This window comes from Ahaetulla prasina, chromosome 4 (assembly GCF_028640845.1).
Source record: "Ahaetulla prasina isolate Xishuangbanna chromosome 4, ASM2864084v1, whole genome shotgun sequence".
Lineage (NCBI taxonomy): Eukaryota > Metazoa > Chordata > Lepidosauria > Squamata > Colubridae > Ahaetulla > Ahaetulla prasina.
Genome location: NC_080542.1, coordinates 84,010,242 through 84,036,563, shown reverse-complemented (window position 1 = coordinate 84,036,563; position 26,322 = coordinate 84,010,242). Strand labels below are relative to the sequence as shown.

Genomic DNA, 26,322 nt, shown 5'->3' with positions numbered 1-26,322 from the left:
TTAGGGTTCCAGACGCTGCCACATTTTTCCCCTGAGGGGAAGAAGGGGGGTTGAGGGGTATGGTAACATTCTTCAAGAGGTCAAGGTCGGATGGTGTTCACATCTGCAGGAGGAGTGGCGAGAAGATATTCGAATGAACTGGGAGAACGTGGGACCATGTGACCAGCAAAGGGGTTGGGGGGGGGGACTCTTGGGGTTTGTATAACTGGGAAAAGAATCTGGAAGTTCAGTTTTGGACTTTCACTCATCGTGTGCCAGTTTCCTTATGCTAGTAAAGAACTCTGAAAGACAATGGCTTCTGAGTTTTTTTTATGCAGAAGAGGTTTTTCTGGACCCTTGACAGTTTTGTTGTGAAGGTTGTTGAGAGTGTGGTGGCATGGCAGCTTCCCCGGTACCTGGAGGAAACTGTTTCCGGCCTGGGTACAGCACGGAGATGGCTTTGGTCGTGTTGGTTGATGATCTCTGGAGGGCGTGGGACAGGGATTGCTCCTCTGTCCTGGTCCTATTAGATCTGTCAGCAGCTTTTGATACTATCGACCATGGTATCTTGCTGCGGTGGTTGGGGGGGTTTGGGAGTGGGGGGTACCGTTTTTCAGTGGTTCTCCTCCTACCTCTCTGGCCGCTCGCAGACAGTGTTGGCAGGAGGGCAGAGGTCGGCCGCTAGGCACCTCACTTGTGGGGTGCCACAAGGGTCGGTCCTCTCGCCTCTCCTGTTCAACATCTATATGAAGCCGCTGGGGGAGATCATCCATGGTTTTGGGGTGAGTTGTCAACTGTACGCTGATGACAGCTGTACATTTCCACCCCGAACCACCCCAACGAAGCCGTCGATGTGATGTCCCGATGCCTTGAGGCCATTCGGGTCTGGATGGGGACGAAAAGGCTTCGGCTCAACCCATCCAAGATGGAGTGGCTGTGGATACCAGCGTCCCGGCACAGTCAGCTACCTCCATCGCTGACTGTGGGGGGCGAGTCGTTAGCCCCCAGAGAGTTGGTTTGCAACTTGGGCGTCCTCCTGGATGTACGGCTATCATTAGAAGAGTATTTGACGGCCGTCACCAGGGGAGCTTTTTATCAGGTTCGCCTGAGTCGCCAGTTGCATCCCTTCCTGCACCGGGATTCTTTATGCACGGTCACTCATGCCCTCGTTACCTCCCACCTGGATTACTGCAATGCTCTCTACATGGGGTTCCCCTTGAAGAGCACCAGGAGGCTCCAACTGGTACAGAATGCGGCTGCGCGGGGGATAGAGGGAGCATCTCGTAGCTCCCATATAACATCTCTCCTGCACAGGTTGCACTGGTTGCCAGTGGTCTTCCGGGTGCAATTCAAGGTGCTGGTCATCACCTTTAAAGCACTCCATGGCTTGGGACCGGGAAACTTACGGGACTGCCTACTGCCATCAATAGCCTCCCACCGACCTGTGCACTCTCATAGGGAAGGCCTCCTTAGGGTGCCGGCAGCCAAACAATGTCGGCTGGTGGCTCCCAGGGGAAGAGCATTCTCTGTGGGGGCACCTGCCCTGTGGAATGAACTACCTGTGGGGCTACGCGTACTTCCCGATCTCCAGACCTTTAAGCGCGAGCTCAAGACTTTTCTCTTTCATTGAGCAGGGCTGGCCTAATGGCAATTTTAACGGGTTTTAATCAGGTTTTTTTTATATAATTTTATCCTATTATTTTTAAATTTTTGGCCAATGGAATTAGATTTTTAAAGATATTGTATTTTAACTTTTGTGTATTTGTTTTATTCTGGCTGTGAACTGCCCTGAGTCTTTGGAGAAGGGCGATATATAAATATGAATAATAAATAAATAAATCTTTAGTATTCCATAAATTTAAAACAGAGGGATTTGAGATATTCGCATAAAAAACAATTCAATAGCTTCTTTTACTTTTTTCTCTTATTTCTTTAATTTCCAATATAATCCATTAAAACTTCCAAGAGTCTCCAAACCAATAATTAGTTGAAAAAAGTTTATTTTTCTTTTCTTTATTTAAATGGGGCTCTGCTTCCATCCAAGCCCTGTCTTCTCTCTTTCACTTCCCAAATGTGTATTCTCCAAATTGACTTTCACTTTCACTTGTTATTCAATTAGCTGCCAATCTACAAGTTCTCCCCAAGGCTTGTGCCTCTTTTGAATTCTTATTGTTCCTTTGTGAGATCATCACTCACCCAACTTTAACAATTTGATTCTTGATGGTTCTTCCTCCTGCCCGCTCTTGTAGTCGCCGCGGCTTTGGTGTAGCTGCCATGATGGACTATGGTGCTGCATTCCTCCCTGCTGGGTCAGGGGAAAAGATCCAGAGCTATGGGGAGTTTGCCAACTCCCTGTTCGCTCTGGCGGCTCCCCCACTCTTCGCTGCCCCTTCGAGGCAGCTATGGTCCAATCCAAAGTTTGGACGGACCCCCTGGGTGGATGGATATTGGCGCAAACCCCTGAGACATCAGGGTTTACGACCATCTCGCTCGTGACATTGGCCATGCCTCGCAAAGTCACAATAAACTATCATCGACTCCATTGAACCAAGCTTAGAAAAAACACTAGCATGTTTTGAACTACGCTTCACAAATCTTCAAAAAAAATTACAGCACAAAAAAATGAAAACTCAGCAGATCAAAATCTTTTCCCAATCCAACAAACACTACCTAATCCACAACCTAAACCACAAATATCTGCCAACCAACCAAACAACATAGCCATACTAGTAAAAGATATCATCGAGAGAGAACAAACATGTCAAAATGCCAGTGAACCAGATATCACAAAGGTTCGTAACATCATTAAAAATTATAATTCAGCCACCATCTCCCCTGACAAAATAATTGAAGTCTCCAGAGATGGACCACAACACAAAAACAGCGATGGCTCAGTGGCGCCTAGATTCTGTAGAGTCATCTGTATAAATGAGACCAGCAAACGAAAGTTCATTTATGCTATAAACTCAATTGCCAGAACCAACCCCATCCACAGTAAACTTAGATCAAGGCCTGATCTATCATTTCTGCAACAGATATGCTCCCGTGAACTCCGCAAAGAACTCAAATGATGGCAAGACGAAGGTGAATCCAACTTATACATTATACATTGACTATCGTGCTGACTGCATTAAAAGAAAAACCTACAATCAATTGCCAAACACCCAACCCCCCATCACCCTAAACATCCAACCATCTGTCGTACAGAACTTTCAACCAGCCGTCATCCAAAACTAGGTATGCACACCCCTTATCTCCTCTATACCAACCATTACAGAACTTAAATGCAAATTGATAAATGCAAGAAGCATTGTAAACAAAATGCCTGAATTTCTCCTCTTGTTAAATACTGGTATATTCGACATTATACTTCTATGCAAAACATGGCTGAACTCATCCCTCCCAGATTCCATCATTTCAGACAGAGAATATCATGTTTTCTGGTCTGATTGTGAAACCCGTAGAGGAGGTGGAGTGGCTATCTTTTACAAAAAGTCACTGAACCTAAAAAATATTCAAGTTGCACATAAACTTGCTTTTCCAGAAACCATTGTCTGTGAACTGTCCCTTAACATCACATTTCGCTTCTTGCTATGCTACAGAGTTCCCGACTACGACATTGCACATGCAAGCATGTTAACTGCACTACTAACATGGGCTGCTTCTTGTCCTTATCCTCTCATCTTCCTGGGTGACCTCAACCTACCTCTTATTAATTGGATAACAAACAAATGTACAACTGAACCCATCCATACTACCCTGTACAATGCTGTTACAAATCTAGGTCTTGACCAACTAGTAATTAACAATACATGACTCAACAACTGCCTTGACCTCATCTTCTGCAACAACGCAAACTCAATTTATGGACTGCAAATAAAAGAACCCTTTTCCAACAGTGACCACAGCATGATAGACTTTTGTCTCAATATATATCCTTACAATAATCTCCATAATAATGGTATACCAAACTACAATTTCAAAAAAAACCAGCTATGATCTTATAGACACCGACCCATCATCTCTTGACTGGCATATTCTATTCTCTAAGTGTATCACTGCTGAAGACCACTATAGCGTTTTCCTACTTGAAGTCAATAGAGTCATTAAACTATACATACCACAAACCACCACCAAAATCAGGAAAAACAAACTACCCATTTCAATTAAAAAAAAAATCCAATCCAAAAAAAATCCCTTTGGCAAAAAAACAAAACTGGATATGTAATCAACTTTAAAAACCGCTACAAAAATATATGCCACCAAATAAAGACTGAATGCACCAATTACCATATCAAACAAGAAGACCTTCTGCGCACAAAATCCAATTGCGCTTTCTATAATTTTGTAAACAACAAACTTAAAGATTCGAAATCCATCGCACCCCTAAAAGGATCTAACGGTAAAGAATGTAATGATGAAACAGTTAAAGCAAACCTCTTTAACATATTCTTCGGCTCAGTTTTTGTTAACACTAGTGGCTCATACCCAAAATTCCCCAGTCGTACCAACAATGATTACAACGAACTAACACACATAGATTTCACAGAAGATAATGTTGAAAAGGCCCTTCCCAGACTGAAGCCATCTCTATCTATTGGACCTGATGGTCTATGTGCATACTTCTTAAAAAAGCTTTCCACTGTTATAGAATAGAATAGAATAGAATAGAATAGAATAGAATAGAATAGAATAGAATAGAATAGAATAGAATAGAATTTTTATTGGCCAAGTGTGATTGGACACACAAGGAATTTGTCTTGGTGCATATACTCTCAGTGTACATAAAAGAAAAGATACGTTCATCAAGGTACAACATTTACAACACAAATGATGGTCAATATATCAATATAAATCATAAGGATTGCCAGCAACAAAGTTACAGTCATACAGTCCTAAGTGGAAAGAGATTGGTGATGGGAACTGTGAGAAGATTAATAGTAGTGCAGATTTAGTAAATAGTTTGACAGTGTTGAGGGAATGATTTGTTTAGCAGAGTGATGGCATTCGGGAAAAAACTGTTCTTGTGTCTAGTTGTTCTGTTGTGCAGTGCTCTATAGCGTCGTTTTGAGGGTAGGAGTTGAAACAGTTTATGTCCAGGATATGAGGGATCTGTAAATATTTTCATGGCCCTCTTCTTGATTCGTGCAGTATACAGGTCCTCAATGGAAGGCAGGTTGGTAGCAATTATTTTTTCTGCAGTTCTAATTATCCTCTGAAGTCTGTGTCTTTCTTGTTGGGTTGCAGAACCGAACCAGACAGTTATAGAGGTGCAAATGACAGACTCAATAATTCCTCTGTAGAACTGAATCAGCAGCTCCTTGGGCAGTTTGAGCTTTCTGAGTTGGCACAGAAAGAACAGTCTTTGTTGTCCTTTTTTGATGATGTTTTTGATGTTAGCTGTCCATTTTAGATCTTGTATATGATAGAACCTAGAAATTTAAAGGTTTCTACTGTTGATACTATGTTATCTAGTATTGTGAGAGGTGGAAGTATGGAAGGGTTTCTCCTAAAGTCTACCACCATTTCTACGGTTTTGAATGTGTTCAGTTCCAGATTGTTTTGGTTGCACTACAAGGCTAGTCGTTCGACCTCTCGTCTATATGCGGATTCGTCATTGTCTCGAATGAGACCGATCACTGTTGTGTCATCTGCAAACTTCAGTAGCTTAACAGATGGATCGTTGGAGATGCAGTCATTGGTATACAGAGAGAAGAGAAGTGGGGAGAGCACACAGCCTTGGGGGGCCCCTGTGCTAATTGTACAGGTATTTGATGTGATCTTGCTTAGTTTCACCTGCTGCTTCCTGTTTGTTAGGAAGCTTGTGATCCACTTACAAGTCTGTTCTGGTACCTGTAGCTGATTTAGCTTAGTTCAGGGGTGGGCAATTAATTTTTATCAGGGGCCGCATGAGAAGCCTGAATTGTGTCAGAGGGCCACCAACTTTCTTTCATTGTAAAATACTTAAATTAAATATTTTGAATAGCTGGTACTGATAATCAGAAGAATAAAGCACTCTGTAAATATGTATATTAGGTTATGTGAAACTGTGGTCTATTGGTTAAATAAGAAAAACAATTATTGAACCAGTGCAATTTATTTTTTAATTTGTTAATCTCCACAAACAATAACTTGTAATGCTTTCCACCTCATGTTACCTCTTCAGCGAGAATAATCCAGTCTGTTCTGGGCTTGAACAAGGGCATTGAAATCTGGCGGAATGTCTGAAGTGGCTATGCGAAGGACAGCTGAGAGGTGGTCATCAGTCATAGAGGATCTGTGTTTGGATTTGTTGAACTTCATAACTGAGAATGTCTGTTCACATTGATAGGTAGATCCAAAGAGGACTAGGATCCTCTGAGCATGCCTCCTCAGGTGTGGAAAGTTATCCTCTTGAGGGCGGAGTAAAAGTCCAGCAGTGAGACTGACTTGAAGTGATCTGCCAGATGTGTGTCAGACTGCAGATCAATGAGTTCCATCTGAACTTCACTTGGTGCATCATCCACACTGCAGTTGAAGGGAGAAGAAACCATGTGCATTTCACTCTCAAGAGTTTTGAAATCTTGAAATCGCTTGAAAACTCTGCATGCAATGCTTCTAACATGGTTGAGTACTTTTGGAGGTGATCACCTGATCTTTTGGCTTCCTTAAGTGTTGGCAAGTGGGTCAGAATGTTGTCCTTCACTTGGCTTGAGAGAAGCTGTAGTTTTCTCATGAAAGCCTTCACTGCACTGTACATCTCATGCACAAAAAGGCCCTTGCTCTGCATTTTGACATTTAGTTCGTTCATTAGTGCAGTCACATCCACAGCGAATCCGAGGTCTGCCAACCAGTTGTTATCTGAAAGTTCTGGGATGTCATGACCTTTCTGAATACAGAACTCCTGAATCTGGTCTCTCAGGTCCCAGACACTTTTCAGAACCTTGCCAAGGCTGAGCCACCTAACAGTGCAGTGATAGCTTATGTCACCATGTTCAGCCTCAGTTTCCTCCAACAAAGCAACAAACTGTCTGTGATTTAAAGCTCTTGCTCTGATGAAATTAACTATTTTAGTGACAGCATCAACGACATGTTTCATTTTTAACACTGTCTTACACAACACTTCCTGATGTATGATACAATGCAAAAATGTCAATTTCTGATCAGGGTTAATTTCTGTCACTTTATCCTGCATTCTCTTTAAAAGTCCAACATTTTTCCCTGTCAGATTTGGACAACCATCTGTTGTCACACCTGCAAGCTTGTCCCATTTCAGTCCTAAAATGTCCATACATGCATTTACCTCTCTGAACAAGTCATTACCGGTGGTTGTCCCTTTAATTGACTGCATGGCTGCCAACTCCTCCGTGATTTGAAAGTCTGCGGTTATCCCACGTAAGAAGATGAGCAGCTGGGCAGTGTCACGTACATCGCAGCTCTCATCCAAAGCCAGAGAAAAAAAGTCAAAGTTGGCCGCTCTGTTCTTCAGCTGAAGTTCTAAGTTCCCCGCGATGTCCTCAATCCGCCTCGTTACAGTGCGTCGGGAGAGTGAAACGTTCTCAAATGCGCCTTTTTTCTCTGGGCACATCAGCGCAGCAGAGTCCAATAAACACTCCTTAATAAACTCTCCGTCGGAAAACGCCTTACTTTTTCTGGCGATTTTGTGAGAAATGACATAACTTGTCCTGACGGCTGCATCTCTGGGAGTGTGAAGTTTAGTGAAAAATCCTTGTTGGGTTTGTAGTTTTGCAAGCAATGCATCAGACTCCCTTGCACGCTCTTCACCAGACAGATTTCTGTATTTATCTTCATGCTTGGTGGTGTAGTGGCGATTCAAATTATATTCTTTAAACACAGCAACCTGTGTACCACAGACTAAGCACACTGCTTTGCCTTTAATTTCTGTAAAGAAATATTTGGAAGTCCATGTTTTGTTGAAAATACGGCATTCGTTATCAACTTTTCTTTTCTTGGGGTGTGCCGACATCTTGGGGATAACCTGGCGAACAGCATCACCTTCACTCACACACGTGTATACGCGAGTGAAGGTGCTACGTCTACGACGTGCATACGTAGCGACGTAACGCTTTTCAAAATAAAATTTCAAAATAAAAGTTAAAAAAAAAGTTTAATTTATGGTGTTTATGATTGGCCTCACGCGGGCCGGACAGGGACGTACAAAGGGCCGGATGTGGCCCGCGGGCCTTAATTTGCCCAGGTCTGGCTTAGTTAGAAGAATGTCTGGATTGATGGTATTGAATGCTGAACTAAAGTCTACAAAGAGGACCCTTGCATAGGTCTTTGGAGACTCAAGATGTTGTAGGATGTAGTGAGAGCCATATTAACAGCATCATCTGTTGATCTATTTGCTCGGTATGCAAATTGCAAGGGGTCTAACAGCGGATCCGTGATGGTTTTCAAGTAGGAAAGCACTAGCCTTTCAAAGGTTTTCCTGACTACAGATGTTAAAGCAACTGGTCTGTAGTCATTCAGTTCCTTGATGGTGGGCTTCTTCGGCACTGGGATGATGGTAGAGCATTTGTAGCAAGAAGGAACATAGCACATCTCTAGTGATTTATTGAAAATATGGGTAAAGATGGGGGCCACTTGGTCAGCACAGACTTTTAAGCAAGAAGGAGTTATCTTGTCTGGGCCTGGAGCTTTTCCTGACTTTTGTCTGTGAAATAGGTCCTGCACTTCCTTTTCTGTGATCACTAGGGGTTGTGAACCCAATGAAATGGGGTCAGTTGTAGGAGGCTTGGCTGTTGTTGGTGTGTCTGAAATGGGGGTTGTGGAGATAGGTGGCTGTAGTTTCCTTTCAAACCTGCAGTAAAACTCATTCAGGTCATCTGCCAGTTGTTGATTACCTTCAGCCTGGGAAGGAGGTTTGCCATAGCCGGTGATATTTTTAAGAGTTTTCCACATGTTTGCTGGTTCATTTGCTGAAAACTGATTCTTTAGCTTTTCAGAGTAGCTTCTTTTTGCTGCTCTGATCTCCCTTGTTAGTGCATTTCTGGCCTGATTGTACAGCATTTTATCACCTTTTCTGTAGGCTTCCTCTTTGGAATGTCATAGCTGCTTAAGTTTAGGTGTGAACCAAGGTTTGTTGTTACTGTATATTCACAAGTTCCTTGTAGGTACACATAGGTCTTCACAAAAGCTGACATATGATGTTACAGTATCTGTGAGTTCATCCAGGTCTGCAGAGGTATCTTCAAAGATATTCCAATCAGTGCAGTCAAAGCATGCTTGCAGCTTTAGTTTTGCCTCCTCCGTCAGGTCTTCACTGATTTAATTGTTGGTTTTGTGGTTCTAAGTCTTTGCCTGTAAGCAGGTACAAGGTAAATCATGCAATGATGAGAGTGTCCTACAGCTGCACGTGGTAAAGACCGATAAGCATCTTTTAGTGTTGTGTAGCAATGGTCTAGAGTATTCTTGCCTCTGGTGGCACAATTGACATGCTGAAAGTATTTTGGTAGCTCTTTCCTTAAGTTTGCCTTGTTTAGATCTCCCAAAGCAATGGCCAGTGAATCAGGGTGTTTGGCTTCAGCCTCCATGATTTGGTCAGCTAGAGTTTGTAATGCCTTGTTTACACAGGCTTGTGGTGGGACATAAACAGCAATTAGAAGAAATGAGGAAAATTCATGAGGCGAATAGTATGGTTTGCAGTTGACAATTAAAGTCTCTAAATTGTTGTCACAGAATTTGTAAATTATTTTAAAATATTGACACCAGTTGCTGTTAATATATAGGCATAAGCCTCCTCCTTTCTTTTTACCAGATGTTTCTGGAACCCTGTCTAATCGTTCAATCTGAAACCCTGGAAGCAAAACCCCTAAGCATAATCTTTGAAAAAGCTTTCATGACCAGCTCCCTCCCAAACTATGGTCACTAATCATGGTCATCCCTGTCTTCAAAAAAGGAGACCCCAGCCTAGTTGAAAATTACAGACCAATTTCTTTATGCTACGTCACCTGCAAAGTAATGGAATCAATCATCAACCAATCCATCACCCTCCACCTTGAAACAAACAACCTACTCTCTAATAAACAATTTGGTTGCAGAAAAAAATTATCCTGTAATTTACAACTTCTTCACTGCAAAAACATATGGACTACAAATCTTGATCAGGGCAAAGCAATAGATGCAATTTACATAGACTTCTGTAAAGCTTTTGACTCAGTGGTACATGACAAACTTCTTCTAAAACTAAAATCCTATGGCATCTACGGACCCCTCCATAATTGGGTAACAGCGTTCCTGTCAAACAGACAACAAGTGGTCAAAATAGGCAGTGCCCTAACAAATCCCGCTCCTGTCAATAGTGGTGTCCCCCAAGACAGCATTCTAGGACCAACACTCTTCATATTATACATTAACGACCTCTGTGACCATATTATAAGTAATTGTGTTCTCTTCACTGATGATGTTAAATTATTTAACACTACCAACAATGCGGCCACCCTTCAAAAAGACCTTGACTTTGTGTCAGAATGGTCAAAAATTTGGCAACTCCAAATCTCAACCAGCAAATGCTCTGTGTTACACATTGGAAAAAAGAATCAGAATACTAAATACAAGCTTGATGGAGATTACCTTGTAGATGACCCTCACCCCATCAAAGACCTTGGAGTTTTCATATCAAATGATCTAAGTGCCAAAGTCCACTGCAACTACATCACCAAAAAGGCTTTAAGTGTTGTAAACTTAATCTTGTGTAGCTTCTTCTCCAGAAAGATTACACTATTAACCAGAGCATACAAAACATTTTCTAGACCAATTCTCGAATACAGCTCAGCTGTCTGGAACGCACAACACATTTTGGACATTAATACAATTGAAGCATGTCCAGAAATATTTTACAAGAAGAGTTCTCCACTCCTCTGTTCACAAAAAATACCTTATGCCACCAGACTTGAAATTCTGTGTTTAGAAAATTTAGAACTCCGCCGCCTTCGGCATGACCTGAGTATAACTCATAGAATCATCTGTTACAATCTCCTTCCTGTCAAAGACTACTTCAGCTTCAATCGCAACAATACACGAGCACACAATAGGTTTAAGCTTAAGGTGAACCGCTACAATCTTGATTGTAGAAAATATGACTTCAGTAACAGAGTTGTTAATGAAATGGAATATTTCAAAAGGAACCTTTTATTAAGCAGAAGTGACAGCAATAGATTCAAAGCAATGTCTGAATACCCTTAGGCAAGAAAAGTAGGATTAAAGCAGTAGATACCCCTCCCTTTAGCCAGAATGCAGATTTTAGCCAATACACAAGTGTGAAGATGTTTTTCCAGCTACCCTGAGAACCAGATAAGCATGCATTTCCATTGTTATCCTCCATTATCCTTTAAAGTGAAACAGTCCACATGGCTGTCATAAACATTCCCCAAAGGTAAGGAGATCTCAGGGCACTTAAGCACTAGGATATAGGTTGTAAAATATCTGTTGACACAGACAATGCTAATAAATTGAATCCAAGTATCACTTTTAGGGATCTGACAGACCCAAAGAATGAAAATGGTAGTAAGCTTGAAATGTTAGGATGTTAGATACTAGTATTCAGATGGTATGCTGTTTGATTAATGAAGTGATGTTAGTATTAAAAGAATAATATTGTAGTTGCATATATATATATGATTAGAATGATGATGTGTGTAAAATTATTAACATGAAGATTAATCAATAATGATATTATAATTATGATTATTATGATGATTATTACAGTAATAACAAACCTTGGTTCACACCTAAACTTAAGCAGCTACGATATTCCAAAGAGGAAGCCTACAGAAAAGGTGATAAAATGCGGTACAAGGGAGCATCAGAGCAGCAAAAAGAAGCTATTCTGAAAAGCTAAAGAATCAGTTTTCAGCAAAAGAACCAGCAAACATGTGGAAAACTCTTAAAAATATCACCGGCTATGGCAAACCTCCTTCCCAGGCTGAAGGTAATCAACAACTGGCAGATGACCTGAATGAGTTTTACTGCAGGTTTGAAAGGAAACTACAGCCACCTATCTCCACAACCCCCATTTCAGACACACCAACAACAGCCAAGTGGCCCCCATCTTTACCCATATTTTCAATAAATCACTAGAGATGTGCTATGTTCCTTCTTGCTACAAATGCTCTACCATCATCCCAGTGCCGAAGAAGCCCACCATCTAGGAACTGAATGACTACAGACCAGTTGCTTTAACATCTGTAGTCAGGAAAACCTTTGAAAAGCTAGTGCTTTCCTACTTGAAAACCATCACGGATCCACTGTTAGACCCCTTGCAATTTGCATACCGAGCAAATAGATCAACAGATGATGCTGTTAATATGGCTCTCACTACATCCTACAACATCTTGAGTCTCCAAAGACCTATGCAAGGGTCCTCTTTGTAGACTTTAGTTCAGCATTCAATACCATCATTCCAGACACTCTTCTAACTAAGTTAAACCAGCTACAGGTACCGGAACAGACTTGTAAGTGGATCACAAGCTTCCTAACAAACAGGAAGCAGCAGGTGAAGCTAAGCAAGATCACATCAAATACCTGTACAATTAGCACAGGGGCCCCCCAAGGCTGTGTGCTCTCCCCACTTCTCTCTGTATACCAATGACTGCATCTCCAACGATCCATCTGTTAAGCTACTGAAGTTTGCAGATGACACAACAGTGATTGGTCTCATCGCAAGATCTAAAATGGACAACTAACATCTAAAACATCATCAAAAAAGGACAACAAAGACTTTTCTCTCTGCGCCAACTCAGAAAGCTCAAACTGCCCAAGGAGCTGCTGATTCAGTTCTACAGAGGCATTATTGAGTCTGTCATTTGCACCTCTATAGCTATCTGGTTTGGTTCTGCAACCCAACAAGAAAGACACAGACTTCAGAGGATAATTAGAACTGCAGAAAAAAATAATTGCTACCAACCTGCCTTCCATTGAGGACCTGTGTATTGCATGAATCAAGAAGAGGGCCATGAAAATATTTACAGATCCCTCACATCCTGGACATAAACTGTTTCAACTTCTACCCTCAAAACGACGCTATAGAGCACTGCACATCAGAACAACTAGACACAAGAACAGTTTTTTCCCGAAGGCCATCACTCTGCTAAACAAATATTTCCCTCACACTGTCAAACTATTCACTAAATCGGCACTACTATTAATCTTCTCATAGTTCCCACCAATCTCTTTCCACTTATGACTGTATGACTGTAACTTTGTTGCTGGCAATCCTTATGATTTATATTGATATATTGACCATCATTTGTGTTGTAAATGTTGTACCTTGATGAAGGTATCTTTTCTTTTATGTACACAGAGAGCATATGCACCAAGACAAATTCCTTGTGTGTCCAATCACACTTGGCCAATAAAAATTCTATTCTATTCTATTCTATTCTATTTTCAAAAATACATGTTTAAGTGATTAAGTCTGTTCCTTTTATTTTTAAATGTAATTTTAAGAAGTTGTATAGTTATAGTTGAAAGAGATATTAGTTGGAAAATACACCATATCATGTAGGTATTGGGAATGTTATATACAACAACGAAAAGAGAGAGGGAAATGGAGTGTAGTGGAAGGGAGTAGGAGAGGAGAGGAGAAAGAGTAATGGTAGAGAGGGGAAAGGAGAGAGGGAAATGGAGGGGAGAAGAAGAGTAGAAAGGCAAGGAGAGGGGAGCAGAGAAGAAGAGAGGGGGAAATACAGGAGAGGAGAAGGAGAGAGGGAATTAGAGGAAAGAAGAGGAGAAGGAAGGAGGGAAGTAGAGAGAAAGAGAGGAGAGAAAAGAAGAGAGGGAGGAGAAAGAATAGGAAAGGAGATAGATTGTTGTAAAATTGGGTGAAATATGGTGTACTGGAGAAAAGAAAAGACGCAATTTCGTATTTTTTCTACTTGAGGGTTATACTATTGAAATTATAACAAAAGATAATACGGTGAACATTAAAGCATATCAGTTTAGATGTTATTGCATACTTGTTAATATTTATATGAAAATAAAAATTTTGTGTAAAAGATAGAGGTAAATAATATGGAATAAGGAAAATGGAATGTAATAATTATGAATATGTTTATCTGTATTGAAATGTATGATACTCACACCATCCACATAATAATATGTATATATTTTTTTAAAAAAAAAAAAATTGATGGCTAAAAAACAAAAATCAATCACTGGAACCCTGTGACAGTGAGGACGAGGGTGAAAACAACTCGATGGTGAGTGAACCGATCCACCCTTTTGTCTTCCTGATATATCTCACAGCCAAAAACAGGGATCCGGGGAAGTTTTCAAGCCCTTATAGACTCAGACTGCAGTAGATGCTTGATCAATCTAACCATGGTCCTGAAACTGGGGATTAGAGCGAAAAGGCTGGCTCATCCAACCAGGTTTGAACAGATCGATGGGTCCCTAGTGGGGGGAGCCTATGCCACCCATCTGATCGAACCAGTGATTCTAGAGCTAGTGGACCACTGGGAATCAATTCAATCCATAATAGCCCCCAAAATGGCAGACTTGGTCATACTGGGGCTCTCCTAGCTAGACAAGTGGGGCCTGACCATCTGGTGACAAGGGGGCAACCGGAGGTTGAGGATAGCAAGATGACCTCAACCCCCTCTGCACCAGAAAATAGGAGCATCATCAACACAGGAAACCCCTCCTAAGCCCCCCCCCGAACCATTGGCAGCCACCTCTGACAAAACCCCAGAGGCCGAACAGATCACCAAATCTTGCTGAAGTGTTCAGTGAAACAGAGTGCAATGTCCTACACCCCCCGTGAGATGGACTGTGCCATTGAAATCATCCCTGGGGCTCAGCTTCCCAAACCCAAACTATGCCATGATGCCCCAGAAAATGCAAGAAATGCACAAATACATAGACAAGAACCTAGCAAGGAGGTTCATTGAACTGACCAAGCCACTAGTCACAGCCCCAGTTCTATTTAAAGGGGGGGGAAAGACGCAACTATGAGATTATGCATAGATTATAGGGGGATTAATTGCGTGTGTGTGCACAACCTATACCCCCTCCCTCTCATGAAGAGCATGCGGTCTCACCTAGCCAAGGTGCCTAGCCTGAGGTCTAAATTAGACCTCAGAGAAGCATACTACTGAGTCCATATCAGGGAGGAGGATGAATGAAAAACAGCATTTAACTGCCCCTTAGGGAGTTTCCAATTCAAAGTAATGCCTTTTGGACTGTGCCCCCCGCCCCCAGTAGTGTTATCCAGTTAATACATGAGATGCTGCACAAGGGCAATCTCTATAAGGGGGTCCTCATCTACCTGAACTATATCCTCATCTATACTGAGACCGCACACCCCTAGTCTGCCAGATACTGAAAAAATGTCTGGCAGCAAACCTTTATGTCAAGCTGTCAAAATGCAAATTTCATTGTGCACAGCTAAACTACCTGGGCTATCAAGTATCAAATGAGGAGATAAAGATGGACCCAACCAAAGTACACGCCGTCCTAGGCTGGCAGCCCCCTCGCACCTGAGGACTGCTACACAGCTTCCTAGGATTTGCAAACTATTTTTTTTTAAAATATACTTTATTGAACTTTTTTACATTAAAAGCATTAAAAAAGGAAAAAGAAAAGCTTATATCATTTAACAGCTATTTGTGGTGTTTTTCATCTGACAATAATCCGTGCAATAATGACAAACATTAAATTCTACATATTTGTATTCTTATTTTATCTATTGATTATGCTTAGTAACTAAATATTCCTATCTCCTTTCCATCCATCCATACCACCGTTCCCATATACCATAAAATACTGATGTCTCTTTACCCTTCAGACTCAGAGTTAGTTTGTCCATTTCAGCGCAATTCATAATCTTTTGTATAATAAGTCTCTCTGAGGGCACACATGGCTGTTTCCAACATTGGGCAAAGGCCATCCTAGCAGCAGTTAATATATGTAGCATTAAATATTTTATACTCTTCAAGTATTTTTTTTAAAAAATCCCCAATAAAAAAAGTTCAGGTTCTAGATCCAATTGTTCATTCGTAATTTCTTGTAGCCACTTTTTAATTTTTAACCAATATTTACCTGATTCGGGGCAGGACCACCACATATGGTAATAGGTTCCATCTTTATTTTTACATTTCCAGCATATGGGAGACATTTTGGGATACATTTTCGCTAGTCTCGAAGGGGCCAGATGCCACCTGTAGAACATTTTATAATGCATTTTCTTTGTATGCTGCTGATTTTGTTAATTTATAATTTCTGTTCCATATTTTCTCCCAATCTGATAAATTTATGTTATGTCCAATATTTTGGCCCCATGCAATCATACATCGTTTCACTACTTCTTCTTCCAATTCTACTTCTAGCAAGTATTTATAAATTTGGGTAATATTTATTTTAATTACTGCAGGTTCGAGCCCGGCCCAAGGTTGACTCAGCCTTCCATCCTTTATAAGGTAGGTAAAATGAGGACCCAGATTGTTGGGGGGGCAATAAGTTGACTTTGTAAAAAATATACAAATAGAATGAGACTATTGCCTTATACACTGTAAGCCGCCCTGAGTCTTCGGAGAAGGGCGGGGTATAAATGTAAACAAAACCAAAAAAAAATTTGTCTGGCCCTAGTAAAATTTTATCTAATTGCTGTGGTTTAAGATATATTCCATATTCTTTTATATCTTGTTTGTATCGATTTTGTAACTGAAGATAGGCCCACCAGTCAACCCGTAGTCCTTGTTCTTGGAGGTCCTGTAGTGTTTTTAATTTTCCATGAATATCTAATAGATCTTTATATTTTAGCATTTTATTCAAATCTAAATTATTTGGGTTAATCATCGCTTCCATTGTGGATAGCCAAATTGGGATTTTTATATAGTGTTTCTTTTTAACTTTAATCCAATTGTTTATTAGGGAATCTCTAATCAAATGTCTGTGGAAATATTTTTGTTTCATATTTGCAAACTTTTACAAGTAATTCATTCCCTCCTTCATGAAGATTGCCAAACCCATGTCAGACCTCCTAAAGACAAGGGGCCCAGGGACAAAGCCCCACCTGGGACAACCTCCACAGTGGGACCTAACATGCCAAAAGGAATTGGTGCTGAAGCATCTTGACTCCGAACAACCCTTCATCATCCAAACAGATGCCAGTGATGTGATGGTGGGAGCAGTACTGCTTCAAAGAAATAGACAGGGAAAATACAACCATGTGCATACACTTCCCGCAAACTCACAGACACAGAGAGCCAATGGGCCACATGGGAAAAAGAGGCTTTTGTGGTAAGATGGACACTACTAACCTAGTGCCACCTGCTGGAAGGGGGGAAGAAACCGCCCCAGCAGGTTTGAAGTCTGGATTGACCACACAAATCTGGAGGCCCTTAGGACCCCCTGGAAACTATTTGTTGTCGCTCTGGCCCCCAAGCCGGCCCCCAAGCCTGCCCTCATGGAGGAGAGTGACTCGGAGAGTGAGGGAGAGGAGCCAGCAGGGAGGAAAGAATTTTATTGCTGATGCCCTCTTGAAATTGCCTCAATATAATAGTGCACAACCAGAAGTTATCCAGCCGGTCATCCCTTCAAGACAACTGGCAGCTCTGGTAGTCAGCCTCCACTCCAAGCTTCTCTCTATTTGTGTTACATGTGTGCAATTTGTATTCAGTAGTTAGATTGCAGTGTCAGTATGTTAATGTAAAATAGCCATGAACCTAAGATGTATACTATCCTATTCAGATTAACAGAAGAGGGCCCTTTAAGAGTGTCGTCTGACATAAAAGGAGGAGAGGGGTAGCAAATGTTTGAATCAGTATAAACGGTAGATGCGCGGGCTTTCCAAAGTACCCTGCATTCCTGAGATAAGAAACTGCTGGAGACCTTCGGAAGAAGATTACCATGGGGGGCGAGAAGGAGCTGGCATTGGACTAGGCCTGCCTGACCTTTTGTGGGAAGGAGGGACTAACAAGGGGATATGGGATGTTAGCCATATTCTGTCTCAGATCCAACTTTGAACAGCTGTAGTTCGGATGTATTTAGTAAAAGTACTTTTCTTTATTTTCAAATGAAGTCAAGGTGTATTCTTTCTTAAATATAATCAGAGATAGCCTGACATTAAGTTGGATCTCACACCATGTCGACCAACCAGGATTTAAACCTAAATACCACGGGGGTTGAAATGAAAACTTCGATGGGAAGCCAGCCAGCTGCTGAACTGGAGGAGCCATCCGGAGGTATTTCTTCTGTTAGTTTTAACCCTGAACTGGAGGATTGCAGAGCCCGGTGGATGGAGCTGGAAGAAAAAAAGTGGCAGCCAATCCTGAAGTGCTTCCTTCTGGAGTGACTAAAAGGAAAAAGGGGAAGGCCAGACTTTCAGATTGGAAACAAGAGCAGGAAATCAGAGACAGGCCCAGTTGGATGAGGCATTGTGTCTTTACCGTGGGGTGAAAGTAAGGCAAGCAGCTCGCCAAAGGTATGAATCCCCTATTCGGTCCTCCAGGAGGGAGGGAGAAGAGGATGAAGAAATTGCCAGGGGAGCAACTGGGAGAGTTTCCCAATGCGTAGAGATTTTGGAAGAACCAGAACCAGAAATCCCCTTCCCAGAGGCAGCTGAGTCGGATGGAGAACGTACGCCACCTGCTGGCCAAGTGAGGTTGCGCAGAGGAAGGAAAAAGCCCAAAATTCCCCCATATCTGGGAAATTCGATGGAGATGCCAAGGAGCTAGGACTGTTCCTGGCGTTAGTGAATAACCATATGATGGACTGGGGGGAAGAATATTGGTCGCAGGCGGCGCAGGTTAGAGCTGTGACCCAAAACCTAACTGGAAGAGCAGCTGCGTGGTTTGTGTCGTTATACAGCGGGCACTCCCCCTTACTGCAAAACTACGAGCATTTTATGACTGCACTGAGGAGGAGGTTCGAGGACCCCCTGGCAGAGCAGAAGGCCAAAGGCCGGATGAAAACCATCAGGCAAGGGAGGAGACCAGTGGCTGACTACAACCAGGAGTTTAGTGATCTGGTTCCCTTGATGAGAGGATGATCCGAGGTGACCCTTTTGGACATTTACAAAGATGGCCTGAATGGACTACTGGACTACAGCAATGATCTCTAGATGGGCACCTTGAAGGGCACCCGGAAGCTCCAACTGGTCCAGAATGTAGCTGCACGGGTGATAGAGGGAGCACCTCAAGGCTCCCATATGACACCTCTCCTGCATGGTCTGCACTGGCTCCCGGTGGTCTTTCAGGTGCAATTCAAGGTATTGGTTATTACCTTTAAAGCACTCCATGGCATTGGACCGGGTTATTTACGGGACCGCCTACTGCCACCAGTAGCCTCCCATCGACCTGTGCGCTCCCACAGGGAGGGCCTCCTCAGGGTGCCGTCGGCCAAACAATGTTGGCTGGCGACCCCCAGGGGGAGGGCCTTCTCTGTGGGGGCTCTGGCCCTCTGGAATGATCTGCCTCCAGGGCTTCATCAACTTCCCGACCTCCGGACCTTTCACTGCGAGCTGAAGACGCTTTTGTTCCATCGCGCAGAGCTAGCCTAAATGCAGTTTTAAATGGGGTTTTTTATTTTTATTTTAGCTTTTCTATGTCATATATTGAATCAGTTTTTTATATTGTTTTTAACCTGTATTATATGTATTTTTATTGGCTGTAAACTGCCCTTTGGGAGAAGGGCGGTATACAAATTGAATAAATAAATAAATAAATAAATAAATAAATAAATAAATAAATAAATAAATAAATAAATAAATAAATAAATAAATGGAGATCTGTATGCACCGTGCCGGGCACGGGCCTCTCCAACCACATTGTACAGCTGGTATACCCTAGCAGCGGAGATGGAAATTGAGCTGGCAAAGGATCGCAGTCGAGCAGAGCGCACTGGAAGGCAAACCCTTGCCCATTTCCCTAGAGGCCCTCCAAAGGACGCCCTTACTACGGAGAGTGGGAGGCAACGTTCCACCGCTTGTTTCAGATGTGGAAAAGAAGGCCACCGAGCAGCTGACTGCCGAGTGAAGCTGGTGTCGAAGACAACCCCTAGTGGTGGAAAGGAACCAGGCAAGCCAACTAAGAAGGCGCAAGAGCCGGCAAAGGCGGGAGTAGGCGTCGCCAACAAGGCCACTCCCATCGAGGAGGAGCATGGGATGCCGACCGAGTCCAATGACAGCAAAACCACGTCCGATTCCGATGAAGACCTTTTGGTGAGTTGGAAAGGGGGTCCCTTGACAATCCTGGTCAAACTGTATGTCCCTTCCTCGGGGAATAAAGGGGAAATGTTAGCGCTCCTAGACTCCAGGTGTACCAGGTGCACCATCAGCCTCGAAGTAATTGAGAAAATGGAACTAAAACTAAAAACTTTGAGTCGGCCTATAGCTTTTTGCCAGCTAGATGGCTCTGTGGCAGGGGGAGGCCCCGCTCACTTTGTTATGGAACCCATAGAAATTATGATGGGAGACCATCGGGAATCCTAAATTTTATAGTAGCCCCAGAAATGGACCAACATCTGCTGCTAGGCCTCTCATGGCTCCGAAAATGGAACCCACGTATTAACTGGAAGACGGGGGTTCTACATTTTTGCTCTAAAGCGCCAAAAGTGAAAGAAAGGGACACTAGGGATGAGCCTGCTGTGCCCCACAACATGATGGGACCAATGACAGAACGGATAGAGGGGGAAGAGAGAATCCCCAAAGAATACTGGGACTTACGAGAAGTATTTAGTGAAAAAGCTTCTGATGCTCTACCCTCCCATAGGCCTACTGACTGTGCAATAGACATACTCCCAGGGGTAAAGCTCCCAAAGCCAAAAGCTTACCCCATGACCCAAAAGGAATTGGGGGAGCTATGTAAATTTATAGACAAAAATTTAGAGCGGGGTTTCATTCAACCGGCTAGATCTCGGGTGGCGGCACCAGTGATGTTCCGAGAAAAGAAAGATGGCTCCTTTCGTCTTATAGTCGACTATAGGAACCTGAACGCCATTTGTGCTGAAAACGTATACCCCATGCCGCTCATGAAAGACATGTTGGCCCATCTAGCGAAAGGGAAGTTTTTTACCAAGTTAGACCTACAAGAGGCATACTACAGAGTTCGTATAAAGGAAGGGGATGAGTGGAAAACCGCTTTCAACTGCCCCTTGGGATGTTTTCAGTTTTGAGTGCTTCCATTTGGCCTGCAGGGGGCTCCTGCAGTCTTCATGCAACTGATAAATGAAATACTCCATCAACATCTGTTTAAAGGGGTGCTCGTTTATCTTAATGATATACTTATTTACACAGAAACCATGGATGAACACATAAAGCTAGTAAGAGCGGTGCTAAAAAAATTACTCGCACACGAACTCTATGCCAAGCTATCCAAGTGTGAATTTCATCAAACAAAAATAGACTATCTAGGATACCGCATTTCAGCGGACGGATTAGAGATGGACCCAGAGAAGGTAAAAGCGGTCTTGGAATGGGCACCCCCATGCACACGCAAACAGTTGCAAAGCTTTTTGGGATTTGCGAACTTTTATCGTCAATTCATTCCCTCCTTTGCTCAAATTGCTCTCCCTATCACCAATCTCCTAAAAACTAGAGGAAATGCAAAAACCCAAACCTTCATTACCCCTTGAATGGACAATGGAATGTCAATAATATTTAATACTCTTCTAACAATATCACTCATGTATCTGCCCTTCACGAAAACTACTTGGTTGTAACTTATATATCTATCTATAAATCTATTTAATCTATTACTTATAATAGCAGTAAATATCTTTGCATCCTGATTAATTAAAGAAATGGGCCGATAGGACTCAATCCTTTCTAAATCTTTATCTGGCTTAGGAATTAGGGATATCACCGTTCTATTCCATGACGAAGGTACTTCTCCACCATGTAATATTCCATTAAATAATTTTTGCAATCTTGGTATTATTAATTCTTTAAATTCTTTATAAAACTCAGCAGGTAATCCATCCTCACCTGGAGCTTTCCCTAATTTTATTTTTTGTATAACTCCATTAATCTCATCTTGTGTTATATCTTCTTCCATCAATTCCTTATATGTTTGATCAATTTTCACCACATATTTTCTAAATAACTTTGCAATTTTCCCGATTAACTGGTTTCTTTGAATATAGATTCTGAAAAAATTCTAACCACTTCACATTTCTCTAATTTTTATAACATCTTATACCTCTATCATCTATCAAAGCTCCAATTTCTCTTCTCTCTTTTATTTTTCGCCATCTTTGCCAATAACTTAGAGTTTCTGTTACTAAATTCAAAAAATTCCTATTTAAATATCTCAAATTTCTTTTACCAACTCTGTATCCTCTTCTATCATTTTATTTCTTAACATATTAAGCTCCTGAAGAATTTTAATTTCTTTAGTAAGCAAAAATTGATTTTCCAATTCTTTAATCTGATTTTTATCTCTTTCCATTTTAATTTTATAATTTTTATATTTCCTACTTGATAATTTAATACTCTCCCCTCTAAATACCGCTTTCATCGCATCCCAAATAATTTCAAATTTAACCTCCCCGTTATCATTTAATCTCCAACTTTCCTCCAATTTTTTAAGTATCCATTTTTTATCCTTTTCATTTTTATACAGTTTCTCCTCATATCTCCAATAACTTCTTTTTTTCTCAAAATTAAAATCTAAATCCACCATAACTTCTGCATGATCAGAATCTTTAAAAATTCCCACATCTGCCTTATCCACATTGTTCAACAAATCTTTAGAAAGAAAAATATAATCAATTCTAGAATATGTATTATATATCTTAGAGAAAAAAGTATATACTCTTTCAATTCCTTTGACCTCTCTCCACACATCCACCACGCCGTTTCGAAGCATCCACGTATTTAAAATCCCCATTTTATTTGCTCCTCCACAATGGGTGGGGTTAGTACTATCTATTTTATCTCTGATTAAATTAAAATCCCCAGCCACAATTACTTTCCCTACACTTTCATTCTCCAAAATTTTTGTTATTTTTTCAAGAAATTCTCTTTGTTTCTCATTCGGTAAATATAAATTAACAAGTGTCACTTTTTCCTCATTAAGATTTCCAACAATTATTACATATCTTCCATCCTCATCCAAAATTACCTGATGTTTTTCAAAATACACCCTATCTGATATCAGTGTTGCAACTCCTCTGGCTTTTGAAGTTCCAAATGCTTTTTCATATATTTGCATACCTTTTATATACATTCTATTTGAATCTTCAGATTTCTGATGGGTTTCTTGTAGAAATAAAATATCTGGTAAATCTCTTTTAATCTTAAATTCCAATCTTCTTCTTTTAATCTGATTCCCTGTACCCTTCACATTCCATGACATTATTTTTATGACTCCCATTTAAAATATAATTTTTTCAATCCTATCCCCGCCTCTTCCTTTCTGTGCCCAAAACCTAACATTAAACTCCCATATAACCAACATTTAACATAAAGAAAACGATAAAAAAACCAAAAAAAGACAAAAAACAAGACAAACAATAAAATACAAACAATCTTCTTCCCCCACATCCTCGTCGGTTTCACCTCTATAAAGAGAATGGGGGAGAGGGGACGTGCCAATGCCCGGGCCACTTCTTTCGGGCTGTCTATTTAAATTCATCACTCAAGAAAAAAGAAAGTGATGGCTCTCTCCCGCATTCGGCTTCGTATTTTCCAAGACTCTTATCTGCTTCTTCTCCTACTGTATCCTCACGACTTTTCTTCTGTTCAACCAACACAGGTGATATTGCCTTCCTCTTTAACCCTTTAGGGTCTTGCCCCCCAATAGCCCCTTTTTCTTCTTCTGGGGTTGATGTTTCCGCATGTATTCCACCCATCTTAAGCATTTGATCTTTTATCTCCATCAAATCCTCCACCTCAATCAGTCCAAGCTCCCGTAAATATAATATTGCATCTATATCTGGGGTAATTGTACGCATCCTTCCTTTATAAAAAAATTTCAATTGTTGTGGTGGCCTCCAATTGTATTTAATTCCATTATCTCTCAAAACTTTTGTAATTGGTTTTAAAAAAAATCTCCATGCCCTTTCTTCTCTTGATATATCCGGGAAGACTTGAATAGTCTTCCCTTCAAACTTCAAAGCATCTCCCATCTCTCTCACCTTGGCCATAACTTCCAGCTTATCACCGAGATTTGCGAACCTGACAAGCACATTCCTGTTGGAGCCATTTTGTCTTCTATATCCAATTCTAAAAACACTTGCCAGATCTGCTATTGTAAACATAAGTTGCGTGTCAAGATCATTAATCCATTTTAAAACCCGCTGTTTCAAATTGTCCACCCTTTCTTCTGGAATTCCTCGGATAACCAAATTATATTTCCTCATCTCTTCTTCCAGGAGACAAATTCTCTTGTCTTGCTGCTCATTTTTATAAAATATTTCACCAATTTGCCGATCCACTTTTGCCTCATGTACATGGATCTGCTCAAGTTCATTTTTAATAATTGTCATTTCCTCTCTTTGCTTTGCAAAATTTTCATTCATTTCTTGTTTCATTTTTTTCATTTCCAATGTCATTTCCAATGTCATATTATCCATACGCTCCGATAGTCCTGCTATTTTTTCCCCAATTTTATTTAAAGCTGCAGCAACTTGCTGCGTTTCTGAAAGTTGTTGAGTCATTTTAAAAAGTCTTAAAAAGTTTCCAAACTAGTATTTCAGACCACTTTTGCAGAGGGTCTTAATGAAGATCAAGGGACAACAGTCTTTTAATTGAAGCCGAAGCGGCTTATTTTGCACTCGAAAATTTATCTCTCAGTAGCTTGTGACTCATAGTCACTCCACCAGGAACACAGATAACTCACAGCTTTTAAACAATAATCAGCGCCATTTTTTCTCCACGTCAGCAAAGGAAAAAGGAAAAAAAAATAAGAAATTTACTGCTTCATTCCAACGTAAACTTCGGGGGGAAATCCTCTTTTGTTATCTGTGATCATAAAAGCACATAAACAAGCTGTTAATCTCTCAGAAGAGAAAAAAAAATTGTCCGCCCAGTAAAATCCTGCTGCTGCCGATCAAGTTCCAACACAAAAGATCAATTTAATCTTCAATTAAATTCTTCTCATTGACAAATTCAGTCTTTAATATTTACTCCTTGACCTCAGCAGTAAAACACAGAACACGATAGTTATAATAGAAAAAGCAAAAGACAACAATTTATTCCAAACTTATCGTGTCTGCCAGTCGGCTAGGTCACCCCCACGCTGTAAAAACTCCTTAATTCAAGCAGTTTCAGATGACCTACCAGTTTTAAATTCAGTCTGCTGGGCTGTTAACACTTTCACTTCATGATTTATTAACTTTCATCCGTAACGGTGCATTCCAAACACATAAATCCTCATAAATCTTCATTAATAAGCCCTGTGAAGTGAAGGAAAGGTCCTTACCCCACCATGGTCATGGCCACGCCCCATGGATGTTCCTTTTGTAGTACAAGCGGACGCTAGTTATGTAGCAGTCGGAGCAGTTTTGTTCCAAAAGAATGCTGATGGTAAACTACAACCTTGTGCTTTCACTTCCCAAAAATTGACTGAAACTGAAAGGAGGTGGGCTATTTGGGAAAAGGAAGCTTTTGCGGTTCTTCGTACATGCAGACACTTCTTGGAGGGATCTAACCATCCTTTTGAAGTTTGGACTGACCACAAAAATTTAGAAGCCCTAAAAACTCCTAGAAGACTTTTGCCTAAACAAGCCCGCTGGGCTTTAACTTTACCTTACCTTACATTCCCGGAGGAAAGAACTTCCTGGCAGATGCTCTTTCACAGCTACTGCAATACAATGGGATGTGTTCCGAGGTGATACGGCCAATATTCCCCATTCAACAACTAGCAGCTCTGGCTGTAACCCGAAGCCATACCATCACTACCAGATGAATTAACTAAATCGTTCAAAGAGGCTCTGAACACAGATGACTGGTTCTTGGCTCATTCTCACGAATGCATGCTCCGTGATGGACTAGCTTGGATTGGAGCAAAACTATATGTTCCTGCATCACTCAGAGAAACCATACTACAACGATGCCATGATGCTAAAATGGCAGGGCATTTTGGTTTTCTGAAAACCTTACACCTTCTTAAAAGACAATTTTGGTGGCCAGGACTTAAAAAGGACATTCAATCTTATATAGCAAGTTGCCCTATTTGCGCATCATCTAAGAGACCACCAGGAAAGCCTCCTGGATTGCTTCAAACAGTAGCCTGGCCAGGAGCCCCCTGGAAAGAAATATCCATGGATTTCATAGTGGAGTTACCCGAAAGTGTGGGCAATACAGTAATCTGGGTAGTTACAGACCTGTTCTCCAAACAAGTCCACTTCATCCCATGTTCCAAAATACTTTCTTCAAAAACTTTGGCAAAATTGTTTGTA

General features: G+C 41.3%; 1 protein-coding gene across 1 annotated transcript; it reads right to left on the bottom strand.

Annotated features, from left to right (window-relative positions):
- Positions 1–6,364: 6,364 nt before the first annotated feature.
- On the bottom strand, positions 6,365–7,945 carry LOC131198226 (general transcription factor II-I repeat domain-containing protein 2A-like). The gene has a single exon (XM_058182718.1). The coding sequence runs from the start codon at positions 7,943–7,945 to the stop codon at positions 6,365–6,367; it is 1,581 nt and encodes a 526-aa protein (XP_058038701.1).
- Between the last annotated feature and the right edge of the window lie 18,377 nt (positions 7,946–26,322).

What these genes read in the sequence shown, in the direction of transcription:
- LOC131198226 (XM_058182718.1), bottom strand. Translation starts at nt 7,945, where the DNA reads ATGTCGGCACACCCCAAGAAAAGAAAAGTTGATAACGAATGCCGTATT.